General features: G+C 40.0%; 1 protein-coding gene across 1 annotated transcript; it reads right to left on the reverse strand.

The window, feature by feature from the left end:
• Positions 1 to 14,663: 14,663 nt before the first annotated feature.
• On the reverse strand, positions 14,664 to 15,764 carry LOC118734955. Its single transcript, XM_036464550.1, has one exon. It carries the CDS (start codon positions 15,762 to 15,764, stop codon positions 14,664 to 14,666), a length of 1,101 nt encoding a protein of 366 aa, XP_036320443.1.
• Positions 15,765 to 16,388: the final 624 nt, after the last annotated feature.

The following is a 16,388-nucleotide window of genomic DNA, read 5'->3' on the forward strand; positions in this document are numbered from 1 at the left end:
CACTTTTTCTCAACAAATAAAGCAAACATTTGTTATTATTGTTAACCATTAAATACTAATACGCTGTTGTTTTTTTCACTTATTTTCTTTACGTGCGAGCGCCTTAACAATTCCAGGACGCCGGCGCGTAAATATTGGTCCTTCTCAACCGAGAAATTGACCTCCGAGTACTCCACAGCGCCAAAAATACAGTCCACACGCACCACTGCCGCTTGATCGCCACATTACCACAATTTGCAACAGGATCATCTGCCAGTTGAAGGCTTTTTTATTATTGATACACCGCAAAAGGACATAGGATACACTGCCACTTGATTGCTACATTTGCCACAGCAGCAACAGTTCCAGCAACTTATTTTATCACAAAAGCAGCACTTCCATTTACAAAGGTACGTTTGATTTCACACCTCAGTGCACTTTCAAACATTATTTATAAAATCGAGTGTCAAACAAAAATATCGTGGGTGAATTTGTGAGAAAAAGGGTAAAAAAGATTTAATTTGCTTTGAACTTCATAAAAAAAGTTATTTATTTAAAGCGAAGCACTTGCTTAATACAAGTTTTTCGGTGCACAATTTTAAGTTCATATCACTTTGACCTTGAATTTGATATTTTATTATAACTCCTTTTGTGTCACTGATCTATAAGTTTTTTTTCAGCCTTGTGCCATTAAGATTTCACTTGGGACGTTGTTGATGAGGTAAAGTTACTTGTTTTAATCAAAGCACTCGTTTAATAAAAGTTTTTCTCGGTGCACATTTTTTGGTTCGTATCATCTCTCTTCGAGTTGTTATTTTTTATTAAAACTTTTTCCTATCACTGGTTTAATATCCTTTTCTCAGCTTTGTGATATAAAATATCACTTGGTACGTTGTTGTTGCGGTTAAGTTAACCTTTCAATATAGGCACTTATAAAGCAGATTTTTCAGCGTACAATTTTAAATTACTATCATTTTCACCTGTTGACTTTGGTATTTAATTATAACTCCACCTTAGTGTCACTGTTTAGAGATTGGGTTAGTTAGTGCCTTAAACACTTCACTTCACTTTTTTTGGTGTATCAAGTATTTGATTGCGCATGTAAACATACATACACACATAATATATTGTATTGTGGAGAAGGACGGGTTGTTTTTTCCCTCTTTTTGTTCACAACATTCACTTTCGCGATAAAATTCACTTCTGGCAGACGCGTCCGATTAGAATATTATATACACTACATATATATATATAAAGAGTTGGGTGGCAAGTAATTTACCATACGGAAATACATACATATATATAACTCGTCCTTGCTGAAATAAAATAAAATAAATTATCAATCACGCCGTCAAGAGAAAACTAAATCCACGACTTTTCAATTAATCTGGTGCGGTTTTTTATACTGGTGTGGCTATTCAGGTGTCGACATTTCTCACGACGATTGTAATTCTAATTAAATAAATTAAATCTGCGATCAGATTTATTCGCAACTTTCTTTCGAAAAAAAAAACCTCATTGTTCAAATTTAACAAACCTTAAAAGGAAAAATGGATGCTTTTATTCGCCAAGCAGATGCAGTAGCAGAGTTCGAATCTGACTACAACTCCATGCAGCCATCAGAACACACAAAGCACTCCTTAGCTTTTCAAAAAGAGGAGATGAAGGCGCTATGGGAAAAGGTGAAGGGGTCCTATGGTGAACTCTGCGCTTCAAAAGAGCTCGATAGTAAAGACCTGACTTCAATAAAAAAGAAGTACAAAAGCACATACTTTAGTTTTTTGCGGTGCCAAGCAGCAATGGCTGAACTTTTAGAGCAACTTGCAAAGACTGAAAAAGAAAGTGAGTATATGTCTGGTCGCGAGCTCAATATTCATCTGCCTCCGTGTGACACGGATATATTTAAAGGGGATTACCTTTCATGGCCGTCATTTAGGGATATGTTTACGGCCATATATATCCTTAATAAGCGCCTGACCCCTGTTGAGAAGTTGTACCACCTCAGGCAAAAAACGCAAAGGCCAAAGAAATTGTATAAAGGTGTCAGTTGACCAATGATGGTTTTCAAACCGCATGGAAAAATCTATGCGACAGATACGAAAACAAACGTATTCTGGTCAATAGTCAATTGAGGATTTTATTTAATTTGAAAGCAGTTGAGGGTGAATTCGGTAGCTCCATTTAGAAGCTGCAACGTGATATCAACAACTGCATCTCGGCGCTTCAATGTCACCAGATTGACATATCAAACTGGGATGCGATATTCAACAAAGCTGCCAGAACACACACTGGCACTATGGGAACAAACCATAGAGAAAAGAACGGAAGTATCGAAATGGGAGGACATGGATAAGTTCTTATCCAGTAGGTTTCAGACCCTGGAGACAATAAAAGGCATTAGGGAGAGCAAGCCAAATAAAGCCCCTAAGCCAGAAAACATACATCGGTCTTCAGAATGGACTCAAAAAAGGCTTGGCGCCTTCCAAGCCAGCGTGGAAAAACCCACATGCAAAATGTGCCATAGCCATGAGCACTGGCTAAAAAGGTGTGACAAATTTCTCGATTTAACACCACTAAAGCGGCTCGAATTTATTAAGAGCATCCACAGTTGCTTGAATTGCTTGTCAGCCGGAAATACGGTCACTAAATGTACCAGTCCGTTTAATTGCAGTACGTGTCATTCAAGACATCACACGTTGCTGCATATGCAAGCAACTCAGCCAAAAGCAACAGCTCTTAGTGCACCTCCAAGCCCGTCCGACGATATAGCCTCTACTTCTGAGGAAGCAAAACGGCGGGAAGCTGCAAAAAAGAATAAAGCAGTTAATAAAGTTAATTCATGTCATGCAAACTCAAATAAAGGAGTACTATTAGGAACGGCACGGGTCAACATTCATCATAATGGTGTAAATTATTCAGCGAGAGCGCTCATTGATTCTGGTTCTGAGTTTTCTTTCATAACCGAAAGACTCAAACGAAGAATCAACCTGCCATCGAAACCCTTGCATGCCCAAGTCTCGGGCATCAATAATTCAATATCTGCGCAGGTAAAAGAAGCGTGTGCTATTCATTTGAGATCTCTACGGATCCGGTAATCAATATAAACACAACCGTATTAGTTTTGCAACAATTGACAAGTGATTTGCCGACTTGTCAAGTAAGCGCAATGACGCGGCAAGCATTCCCAGACTTGATTTTGGCGGACAAGAGATTCTTCATCAACGAGCCCGTTGACCTCGTCTTAGGTGGAAACGTCTACCCCCAAATCATTTTAAGCGGGTTAAAGAAGAACATCCTAAATACACTTCTCGCCCAAGAAACCGTGTTCGGTTGGATACTGACCGGTCAAGCAGAATCATTGAATCCAACCAATAAAATAGTATCATTTTTTAATGAAGTTACTATGGATAAACAGTTAACGGCCTTCTGGGAGCTAGAAGATATCAGCAAGAAAAGAAGTATGAATGCCGATGACATATATTGCGAAAGGCTTTTCAAAGCAACGACAAAGCGAAATGATGATGGGAAGTACATTGTCTCCTTTCCCTTCAGGCAAGATTTTCCAAATAATGTTTGTCTAGGACCATCACTAAAAAGCGTTTGCACTCAGTTCTACCGGAACGAGACGCGACTAGCAAAAAAACCTGTTCTTCAAACAGAGTACAACCGGGTTTTATGTGAATATGAAACATTGGGCCACATGTCAAAGATTTCAACTACCGTATCACCAGAGTCAACCGACTGTTATTTCCTACCACATCATGCTGTGTTAAAGGAGGAGAGTACCACAACAAAGGTCAGAGTGGTATTTAACCGCCAACGGAATGAGTTTAAATGACGTCCTCCTTCCAGGTCCTGTACTTCAGGCCGATTTAACTATCCTCATACTCCGTTGGAGACTGTTCCAATACGTCTTCAACAGCGATATAGAGAAAATGTATCGGGAAATATTTGTAAATGAGAATCAAACGAAATATCAGCGCATAGTTCTTCGCACCTGCCCAAGAGAACCAATTAGCTTATACGAATTAAAAACGGTGACTTTTGGCATTAGCTGTGCTCCTTATCTCGCGATAAGGACACTGCATCAACTAGCTGATGAGGTTGAGAGCTCGTTTCCAATCGCATCCGAAATTTTGCGAAAGTGTATGTACGTGGACGACGTACTTGCTGGAGGACACAGCATCGAAGCAGCGATTAAAGCTAGAGAAGAAATACTACAGGTACTGGATTCAGCAGGGTTCCCGTTAAGTAAGTGGACTTCGAACTCCAGTAAAATACTTGAAGGTATACCGAAATCTCATTTACTCACCGAAGATTTTCTAGAGTTTGAAGATTCTAGTGCGGTAAAAGCACTTGGCATCAGATGGAATGCCAAATCTGACTACTTCTATTTCACAGCAAAACCAATAGGAAATCGTGACGTCATCACTAAAAGAGCGATACTTTCAGCTATCGCCAAACTGTTTGACCCGCTCGGTTGGCTCGCTCCAGTGGTAATTGTCGCCAAGATCATTATGCAAAATATTTGGTTGGAGGGAACTGGTTGGGACGATACCGTGTCTCCGACCACATTAGATCGTTGGCAGGCATTTATGCACGACTACATGGACAATAATACCATTCGAATACCAAGATGGGTTCAAACAGATGATGCCGAAATACATGGATTCAGCGACACTTCGGAGAAAGCATACGCGGCGACTGTTTTCTTGAGATTTAAGACTGCGGAAAGAGTTGTGGTCAGCCTTCTAATGGCAAAAACAAAGGTAGCGCCCGTCAAAACAGTATCGTTACCCCGTTTAGAACTTTGCGGCGCAGTTTTGCTTTCGGAAACCTTAGAAGCGGTCGTCGAAAATCTGAGTCTTGGACATTTGAAAATAAATCTCTGGACAGATTCAACAATAGTTCTAGCATGGATCCGGAAACCACCGTGTTCGTGGTCAACTTTCGTTGCTCACCGAATAACAAAAATTGTAGACAAGGTGGGAACCGAAAACTGGCGTCATGTGGATTCGGCATAAAACCCAGCAGATCTGGCGAGTAGAGGACTTTCGGCTAGTGAGCTAGTCAACAACTCCTTGTGGTGGCAGGGTCCTTCTTGGTTACAAGAAGACAAGTCAAAGTGGCCAGCACAAGAAGCGAACTACGACACAGTCATAGAGGAAAAGGGGTGCAAGTTCACGCAACCACTAGCACAAATAACTTTGAAATTCTCGACAGATTTTCAGATTTCTCAAGAGCTTTGAGAGTCATCTCATATATTATGAGATTCTATCAAAGAACTCACACCAGTACAAAATCTTCTTTTAAAGCAGAGTTTTCATTAATTTCGCCGACCGAAATTAAAACAGCGACACAACGCTTAATAACCATTTATCAACAACGACACTATAGAGAAGAATATGAACAATTGAAATCAGGTAAATCCATCGAAGCGAAAAGCGAAATTTTGCCCCTTAATCCATTCATCGACAAGGATCATGTTATGAGGACTGGTGGTCGTCTTGGCGCATCCCTTGACTTGGCCTACAGTGAGCGCCATCCAATTACTCTCCCATATGATTGCAGGTTAACTCGGCTTATTGTCCAGTTCGTCCATAAAATCTCCTTACACGGGGAAAAACAACTGATGCTGCGTCTCATACGTACGCAATACTGGATCCCGCGAGTAAAAAATATGATACGGTCCATCATCCACAATTGTAAAGTCTGCACGATCCACAGGAAACGGTCACAAACCCAGCTTATGGGGAATCTTCCAACCGAACGCACTAAATTTTAGCGTGCATTCACAAACACGGGCGTAGATTTCGCGGGGCCTTTTGACATTAAAACCTACCGCGGTCGAGGTTGTCGTCTGTCAAAAGGATATGTTTGACCCTTTGTCTGTTTTTCGACTAAGGCCATCCACCTGGAAGCCGCTAGTGACCTTAGTACTTCTTCTTTCCTAGCAGCATTTGCCAGATTTATTGCTAGGCGAGGGTGCCCAAAGAATATTTACTCCGACAATGGAACTAACTTTGTCGGAGCCCCTCGGTCTTTGCGATCCGAATTTAAAACCATCGTGGACGACTCGCGCAATCAAGCCCTTTCTAAATACTGCCACCAAGCTCTAACGTGGCATTTTATACCCACAGCAGCCCCTCACTTGGGTGGACTGTGGGAAACAGGGGTTAAAAGTTTTAAGAGCCACTTCACAAAGGTCGCGTCGGACCACAAATTCACTTTTGAAGAGTTTAGTACTCTTCTATGCCAGATTGAGTCCTGTCTCAACTCGCGACCACTTAGTCCATCATCCAACGAACCAGAAAACTTGGAGCCGCTTACCCCAGGACACTTCCTTGTTGGTGGGCATCTACTTGCCCCACCAGAACATGAATGGACCTTCTTTTGCCGATGAATGGACCTTCTTTTGCCGTCTTCCAGCATTTCCACCAACTCCCGTATTTTAACTCCCAGAGTAACCCACGCGGTCGGTTGATCTTCTGCTTGGGCCATACGCGCGCCTGGAGATGATGACCAGGGTCCTGTAGGCGAGCTCGCCAGTCTGGGGCGCTTTCCAAAAGGGTTTATGACGTCCCCACTCTCGGTTGCCAATACATCACCACCTCCTGCCTTTTCACCCCCCTTCGTATTTCGCCCCGGTGGAGGCGACCTTACGAGGCTCATAGTTTTTATTTTTTGTTTTTTTTTTTTTTTTTTTTTTTTTTTTTTTTTTTTTTTTTTTTTTTATTAGGAATAAAAATACTCAAACCCACAGGGCAATTTTGCTACCACCCTAGCTTCAGTCACTATCTGCTGTTTGGTTTGGTACTTCGCTAAGTTTGCTTAAACTATTTGACTACCACTGGCCGAACCAAACTGTTCCCACTTTTAACGAGGAGATCAGCTGTATTTGACACCTTATTTGTTTTATTTGTAAACACGGCATATTTCTGCTATCTCGCTCGTAAAATGTTTTCCAGTCTGCAAGTCCGCGAAAAATTTATTATATTTTATATTTTGTGATTACAAATCACCATACAAACGATTCCACACGCGTTTCCGTCACCCCGACTACGGAAAGGACGGGTAAGCCGAAAGAGTTTAATCGCGTTTGGGTGGCTATCTCCGTTTATATTTTCGTCTTTCAGGAGCTCCACTTGGGAAGCCGCCAATTCTACCGCGTACAAGTGTATATACTGTCACCTTCGACATAATGGTGGCCGTGCGTATGCGCGACTCCTCTAACAGTACAATGTCCAAATGCGCCACAGATGCGCACTCAGGCAGCAATTCATTGAGCAACGGGAATAATACCTGCTGGAAACACGACGTCCATTCGGCGCCAGACAGAGTCTGCAAGTCATGCACCAGCAAAGCGCGTTGCTGCAAGCAGGATATGGCATAAGTGCGCACCTCGCGTCGTCGATCCATGGCTAGGCGTGCGTTACCCTGAAGCAGTGGGTGCCAACCTTGCGCCCACAGCGCCGAACATTGTGGCACCGCGCAATCTTCCTCCGCCAACCAACGAAAGATCTGCGCCGTGCGCGTATATAACGTATACATAAGGTCAATCAACTGTATCGAGAGCGTTTCATAGCGCTGACGCAAGTCCTCCTCCTTCGGATCACCGCCGCGCTGACCCTGCACATAGTGATCGCCTCCAATTGATAAATAACCTTTGAAATTGATTTGAGAGTTAACCATATTCTAAAATGGAGACCAAACTCCCCTTTTTATTGAGAAAGCTGTAATTTTCAAATCAATATCAAATCATTTTCAAAAGTTTGACATTTGACAAAGGCTTTGATTTCAAATCATTCTCAAATGTATATCAAACCTAATTGTTTGCTGGGTAGTTATTTCTCTGATAATAAAACTTAAATTTGGCATATAATTATTATGATAATTTCTTTTTTTTTTAACTGACTATCTATAATGAATATAAGCTACTTCTCCATTAACTTTGTAACGTTACTATTTATTTATTTATATTTCCCTCTATATTTTTAATTTATTATGCATATATGAGGAAATCATATAGACGTTTATTTACGCGCCGGCGTCTTGGAATTGTTAACGCGCTCACACGTAAAGAAAATAAGTGAAAAAAACAACCGCGTATTAGTAGTTAATGGTTAACAATAATAACAAAAGTTTGCTTTATTTGTTGAGAAAAATTTTTTAATAAAACAGAGTGAATTTAAATATAGATGTTGTTAATGGCTTGATGAAATTACCTTGCTGACGTGGTATGGTGGCTGGCAGTCGCTCTGCTGGTCTTCTAGGAAGTGAAGGAGTGCCAACAAACGAAAAAGGGTTTGAGCCCGCCGAACAGTAACCTTCGTTGAGTTTCCCCTCAACTCAGTTACCGTACGGTCTTCAAATGTGGAAATAGAATTTATTATAGGAAATGTATATTTCATATTTATTTTTTCTTCGCGATGTACATAACAAAAGAAACAATTAAGATAAAGTAATTTATAATAAATTCGTCTTGAAGAGCTGCAATTTTTTCAATCCGCGCAAACATCAAATCCAGTATTTGTGGGTTTTCTCTTTTTTTCTATTCATTGTTTTTTTTTCAGTTGATCTTAATTTTATTCTTACAATTTTTGATTTAACTGCGCATTTTTATATCGTTTCACACTTTCCATCTTTCTTCAAATCAACCTCAAATGTAAAATTTAAACCTCGTTTTGAATTTGAGAATCATTTGAGAAAAACATTTGATATCAAATTGAGAAATACATTTTTCTCAAACGTTTGAGACTGTGTTTGCTGGGTATAAAGAAGTCGCCTATAGTTGTTTTGGTTAAGGGCCGTTTTCACCATATCTGGTTAATACTAACCCCCAGTTAAACATTGTTACCGACGTTACCGACCCAATGTTAAATGAATGGAGTCAGTACCGTCGGTAACGATGTTTAACTGCGGATTAGTGTTAACCAGAGATGGTGAAAATGGCCCTAAGAGTGTTTCTAATAGTAGCCGTAATAGAATTCCAGATACGTACGGTGTTGACAAAAAACAGTCTTGTGGAGGTTACATAATTAAAATTGGGTACAGTTAAGGTACGAGAACGGACAGATGAATTTAAATATTAATTTTTCATTTTATTACTCATTTTGTATTATGTAGTTAATCAATATCATATTACAATAATTCACTTCAGTATACAGTCCGACAGTAATTTTGCCACTTGATTCACTTCGCGTTTTATTTTCTTTCCAGATTATTCGAGGATACTTTGAAGATTATTTATTTTTTGTTGGTAATTTTCCTCTTTATATAGCTTTCGTTTTTCACTTGATAATACAAAATTCGTTTCTCTGTCACCTTTTACGTATCTGCGCGTCGGTTAGAGATGAGTCGGAGAATGATGTTGGATATCAACTTGAGAACTATGAATTTCTCCAAGGTTGGAGAAATATTTTTTTGGTGTTTAGGCCTGTATGCAGCTCTCAAGAAAAGCAAAAACTCCATATAAAATGACGTACAAGAAATGGCTAAGAAATTTTCTTGAGTCAAATTTCCTTAAAGGCCTGTATGCAGCTCTCAAGAAAAGCAAACCTAAGAAATTTTCTTGAGTCAAATTTCCTTAAGGCAGTACGCAGTTCTTAAGAAATTTACTACGCTTTCTACTACGGTTTTCTAAAGATTTTTGTGAAAAAAGAGCACGAGGCAAATCAGGTTTGCAATAGAAATATATGCCCGTTCCATTATTTCTTGAGGAAAGAGTGAGGCAACAGGCTGTGAGGTATCAAAAATGTCAAAATTCCTTGGACACACACGCGAAATAATGGCCATTTTTTCTTGACCGTTTTCTTGAGAGCTGCATACAGGGCTTTTGGCAGTACGCAGTTCTTAAGAAATTTACCACGCTTTCTACTACGGTTTTCTAAAGTTTTTTGTGAAAAAAGAGCACAAGGCAACCCAGGTTTGCAACAGAAATATATGCCCGTTCCATTATTTCTTGAGGAAAGAGTGAGGCAACAGGCTGTGAGGTATCAAAAATGTCAAAATTCCTTGGACACACACGCGAAATAAAGGCAATTTTTTCTTGACCGTTTTCTTGAGAGCTGCATACAGGGCTTTTATTGGGCTACTTGTCAAATAGATATACTTATACCGTGTGTGAACGTTTTGCAACCGAATGATTGATTTTGTTTACATTCAACATACTTGTATTCCGTTTTATATTTAATTTTAGAAATAAATCACTAAAAGCTGGCTATAAAATGATGCTCAAAATATATTTTCTTATATTTTTTAAATTAATTTTCTTCAGTAAAATTCTTAAATTCTTCAACGAATATGGGAGCTTCAATTTAAAAGAAAATGCCAAAAGCACAGTTTACGTCAAATGGGAGCAATGCCGAATAAGAAGAAGAAGCGAAACTACCTTTAAATCAAGATACGAATATTTAAAGGTAGTTTCACTTCTTCTTCTTATCCGCCATTGCTCCCATTTGACGTAGACTGTGCTTTTGACGTTTTCTTTTATATTGAAGCTACCATATTCTTTGAAGAAACTAAAAACCGTTTTTGCTTTACTTCAGAAAGAATTATATCAAAAATTATTTCAAGGAATATATTTTTAGCATCATTTTATAGCGACCTTTTAGTGGTTTATTTCTAAAATTAATTATAAAATGGATGGCAAGTAAAATACTGTTACGATTATCCTTGAAACCCTGAGGGATTTCCCAAATATGTTTCGACTCGTATCGCTGGATTGTTAAATAAATGCTCACGATGACCAAATTGTAGTACAATTAACTTTATTGTAAACAACCAATTTACAAAGCTCGCTAATACCGTCAAAACACTTTACAATACTCGTTAAAGCAATTACAATGCTTTACAAAACTTGTTAACACAATTAAACTTATAGCTTGCTTATTCGCAACTTACTTTACTTGTAGCTTGCTGACTTGTAACTAACTAACTTCGCTGTTGCGGCGCCTTTATATACCTGCGCTCGCACTTATGGCAACTCTAGAACGTTCTGAAGTTTATCGCTCATTCTCTTTCTCTCGCTGTTCGCAGTGTTCATCCAACTTGACGTTTCTCTTTGTGGAACATTCTACGTCATTCCTCAAACATTCTGCCTATTTCTCATTGTTCGCTTCGCGTTGCCGCAGTATTCGCCACATGCAATCATTATTTAGTACGATTAGCTGCATATTTCGAGATGGCCACGTGCATGGTAACTTCAGCAGGGTGTTGTTTGCTTGTTCCAACCACTTTTCGGCGGCAAATTTTCAGCCTCAGGACGAAAATTCAATAGGTTCGTGGGTGTGAAAGATCGTGTTATAATTAGCTCCGCGAAGTTTTATAAATTCAGCGGTTTTTATTAGCTAAACGCGATTTCAAATGCAAATAGCGATTCATATATATAATCGGAAAGTGAATTTTGCTAAATACCAAAGTGATAGTGAGACTTGTTTAAGCAAATCAAATTAAATTAAAGTATACTTTGACTAGGAAGAAAATGGTGAAAGTGAAGAGAACAGTGATAAATATAATAATTAAATAAAAAACACTCAAAAGTGCAGTGAAGTGTCTGCCAAAAAAATGGGTGACTGCCATAAGTGCAAAGGCCTAATACGCGGTGAGAGTGGAATCCGCTGTAAAGGTATATGCGGCAAAGTGTTTCACTGGGCAAAGAAATGCTCCGATCTCGATGTGTACAGTAAAAAAGTACTTGCGGACAATGCCTATGTGCGCTTTATGTGTGATGGTTGTCTCACATATATGCAAAATATTGATGAGGTCTTGCGAAACATGAATATCTCTATAGAGAATAATAGTAAAAACATAAAAGAGTGTAAAGACGACTTTCAAGAGTCGCAAGAAATGCAGGTTAAAGAACTAAAGCTCCTTTTACAAGCTACTGAGAGGAAATACGGTGAGCGTATAGATGCAACGCAAAGGGTTCAAAAAACATGCGAAACGAGCATAGCTGAGGCCAATAAGATGAAAGCTGTAGCTGAGGATGTGAAAAAGCACAGCCAAGATCTATGCGAGGCTATGGTACGAAATGAGAGTGAAAGTAGAAAAATATGTAAAGCAATAAAAAAGTCAGTAAGTGAAGAGTTGAAATCAAGCCATCATAGCAACGCCTCATATACTGAGCGTTTAAATTGCGGAATAGCGAATCACAAAGAGCCGAAAATAAATAAAGAAAAACCGCTGATCATAAAACCCAAAGAGAAGCAAGACGCGATGAAAACAAAAGAAGACCTGAATAAGAACGTTGATCCGTCGGATCTAAAAATAATCAATGTGCAGGGTAGGAAAAGTGGTACAATCGTTATTCAAAGCGAAAACGAGTCTGAGCGCGATAAAATAAAGACCGCAATTGCAAATAAAATGAGTGACCGCTATGAAATTAGAGTGCCGAATACGGCTAAACCCAAGTTTATAGTTTATGGCATTCGGAGTATGCTTTAAATATGAAGCGAGCAACTTGCAGAAATGATTAAAAAACAAAATGAATGTTCAAAAAGGGCTGACCTTAAAATTATTAAATATATTGAAGTCAAGAAAGATAAGTCTAGATACTATAATGTGCTCATTGATACGTGCTCAAAAGCGAAAAAATTAATATTGGAAGGGAGCAGTGTAGAGTCCAAGATGGTATGGGTGTGTCAGTCTGCTACAAATGTAAGGGCTTCAATCATATAGCTACGAAGTGCAAAGATGAAGAGATCTGCCTGAAGTGCTTGGGTAATCATAAAAAAATGGAGTGCACAAAGGAGCAAATAAACAAAGGTATCAATTGCATTCGTGCAAACAAAAAATTTAATCTAGGGCTCGACGTGAACCACTTGACTACTAACCGACAGTGTCCTGTATATATGAAGAAACTAGAGCATAAGAGAAATAAAGCCAGCTATTAACAATTACAGTCAGTTAATAGGAACCCTGGCATGGAGTTGACGGTTCACCCAGTACATGAAAAGCATAACAGTTACTTGAAATGCGTTTATCTTAACATAAGTAGTATAATAGCTAATAAAATAGAACTTGAAAGGCTAATTGAAATTGTTGATCCGGATATAGTTCTATGTTCCGAAACTTGTACACCAGAGGAAATATATGACTATGAAATACAGTTTCCAACATATCAGGTTGTAAGATGTGACTCGTACAGTAGACATACAGGAGGGGTAATCATAATATTGCGTAACGCACTAGATTTTAAAATAATACTAAACAAATATATCGATAAAAATGTTTGGCGTGTAGTTATCCAACTGAAAAATCGCGAAACCAAATGGAAAAAAGGGTGGTCTATCACTCACCTTGTTCAAATGATGCTGATTTTATAGCATATATGGAGACCGTTTTGTCGGCAACAAGCAAAGTTTGACCGCCGGCCGTACGAGTTCACCTTTAGACGTCCGGACAGTGACTACACGCACCTTACCATCAGCTCCGGGATGACACTTCAAGACCCGAGCGAGCTTCCACTTTGTTGGCGGTGTGGATTCGTTTAAGACAACAACGATATCATTCTCCACTAAATTAGGCGATGTCCGTTACCATTTCGTTCGACATTGTAAATTCACGAGATACTCTTCACGGCAGCGTTTCCAAAAATGTTGCCGCATTGAGGAAACAGCGTGCCAGCGTTGATGCAAGTTTCCTTTAAATTCTGGCAAATCAGGTTCTGGGAGTGATTTAAGAGGCTCACCCACAATAAAGTGACCAGGGTTTAGGGTTTCTAAGTCACCAGGACTTGCAGCATGAGTGCACAACGGCCGTGAGTTTACACAGGCTTCAACTTCAGTCAGTAATGTACTAAATTCTTCGTACGTTAGCAAATGATCACCTAAAACTCGTTTTAGATGATATTTTATAAGCTTTATGCCGATTTCCCAATAACCCCCTGTGGGGGGCGCTTGGAGGATTGAATTTCCACGAGATGCTGGAGTCGACAAAAAATTAACTGACCTTTTCATCCGCCATGCAACGTTCAAACATGTTTCTTAGCTCTTTCTCCGCTCCAATAAAATTCGTGCCGTTATCGGAATACAAGACTTTGCAAAACCCACGGCGGTTGATAAACCTTTTGAAGGCGTTGGGGAACGAAGCCGAAGACAAATCGCCAACGAGATCCGAGTGCATGGCTCCGCTACTCATACAGACGAACGAACAAATATACCCTTTAACAGATTTCGCTCCTCTTCCATTTGAAAATTTGTAAAGATAGGGACCCGCAAAGTCGACAGCGCTCCGCAAGGAGCAACGAGCAAAATTGACACGACTTGGTGGCAAGTCTCCCATGGACTGTACACCGATTTTGCGATTTAAACGTGTACATTTTACGCATGTAACGATGTGGATTTCGGCAATCAAGAGCCTGGCGATCGGGGAATTTTTCGCTAACAGAATTGGGTGTTTCACATCAGCTACTTTTAAGCGGTATAGGCCTTTTATCTCTGCAATAGGAAATTTCATTAGAAAAATAGTAATTTTGCATATACCTTATCAGAGCGTCTTCAGCGTTAGTAATCTCATTCCATAAAAGGAGCCCCATTGCCTTTACATAACTATGTATGTAACGATGAAAACTTGGTGAATACTGACCAGCGTTCTTTCGAGCTCACGACGTGGGCGGATAGTTTACTAGCTCGAAGTTCCAAGTTTGTTGTGTGCGTCGATGAAGACTTAAGCCTCCAAAACTCCTATGAACTGCTAAGGAATTCAGGACCATTCCACCATAACCGGTGCTCCATCAGTTCAAGCGGAGTTAAACCTCTTGAAGCGCAGTCAGCGGGATTAATTTCGGAACGTATGTGATTCCACGATTCAGCCGGTACAATTTCTTGAGTGTCTGCGACTCGATTTGTAATGAACGTAGTCCATCGACTCTGGTGAGCCTTCAGCCACGCCAAGGTGATAGTGGGGTCAGGCCACGCAAACATCGGATAAGTTTGGTTAGGCAAGCTGTCCATAATCGTTTTCGCTAGCTTAGCTGCAAGGTTTGCAGCGCAAAGCTCCAGACGAGGAAGTGTTGTAACTTTCAGGGGTGCAACCTTGGTCTTAGAACTAGCCAAAGCGACAGTTATTTCTCCACACGGCTGTATAGTGCGAGCATAAATAACAGCGGCGTATGCCCGCTCTGACGCGTCTGCAAATAGATGCAACTGCGTGTACGCACCCTTCGCACCAATACCTGTCCACCTTTTAAGCTTTAAGTCTGAAAACAACTTTAACTGTTCTCGATGATGACACCATTCCCTCGCTATAGGCATCGGAACTGGATCATCCCAATCGACGTTAGAGCGCCACAAGTCCTGAAACCAAATTTTTGACTTTATTGTGCAAGGTGATAGAAGTACGATCGGATCGAAAAGAACACTTGAATCGGATAAGTACGCTCTTTTGGAAAGAAGCGGTATTGGCTCGTTTAGATTTACTGCAAACGTTAAATAATCTCTTTTGGTGTTCCAAATTAGACCCAATGCATGCACTTTCTTGTCCTCGGCAATATATTTAGAAATTTCTTTTGACGCGTTAGGTATGGATGCTGTTAGTTCTGGGCAATTGGAAGCCCACTGCCTTAACTCGAAGCCACCACTACCAAGCACGGTAGATACGTCGCATTGTATCACCTGAAGTTCTTCTATGTTAGATGAGCCCGTGAGCAAATCATCCACATAAAAATCTCGAAGGATAACGGACGCAGCCTTGTCATAACGTCCTACAGCTTCCTTTGCGGTCTGTTGAAGGGCCTTTATAGCTAGATGTGATGCTGCAGCTACACCGAACTTGACCCGAAACATGGGATAATCTTTAATAGGAAGTGATGGGTCTGAACGCCACACACAATGCGTTGGAGATCAGTATGCTCCTTTGAAACGTATACTTGTCTATACATTTTCGCCCCATCTGCGTTAAGAGCGTACCGATGCATTCTGAACCTTATTAGGATTGAGAACAGTGTAGGTTGTAACTGAGGCCCAACCATCAAGGCGTCGTTTAAGGAGTAGCCTGTTGCTGTTTTCGCGGATGCATTAAACACTACCCTTAATTTTGTTGTAACACTGGATTCCTTAACAACGGAGTGATGTGACATATAATAGCAACTGTGAGAACAATCGGAATCTGGAACTTTCTCCATGTGGTTCATCACCACAAATTCAGCCATAAAAATATTATATTGTTGTCACATCTCTGGATTTGATTAAAACTTTCTTTCCATACGTAACAGACTACGCACAGCAGCGCTACGTGATTCACCTAATGATTTGTCTGATTTCAACGGGAGTTTTACAATAAAACGGCCGTCTGATGCGCGATGGTGTTTGGAGTCGCAATATTTCTCTTCCGTCGTTAGGAATTTTTTCTAGGAGCTTCTACTAACTCCCACAATTAGCATAGCGTATGCGTTAGCTGAATATCGCTGT

The sequence above is a fragment of the Rhagoletis pomonella genome, unplaced genomic scaffold (assembly GCF_013731165.1).
Source record: "Rhagoletis pomonella isolate Grant_MI unplaced genomic scaffold, Rhpom_1.0 Rhpom_scaffold_00003, whole genome shotgun sequence".
NCBI lineage: Eukaryota > Metazoa > Arthropoda > Insecta > Diptera > Tephritidae > Rhagoletis > Rhagoletis pomonella.

Bases quoted from the DNA above. Each gene is read 5' to 3' on its own strand.
- LOC118734955 (XM_036464550.1), bottom strand. From the start codon at position 15,764: ATGTTTCGGGTCAAGTTCGGTGTAGCTGCAGCATCACATCTAGCTATA.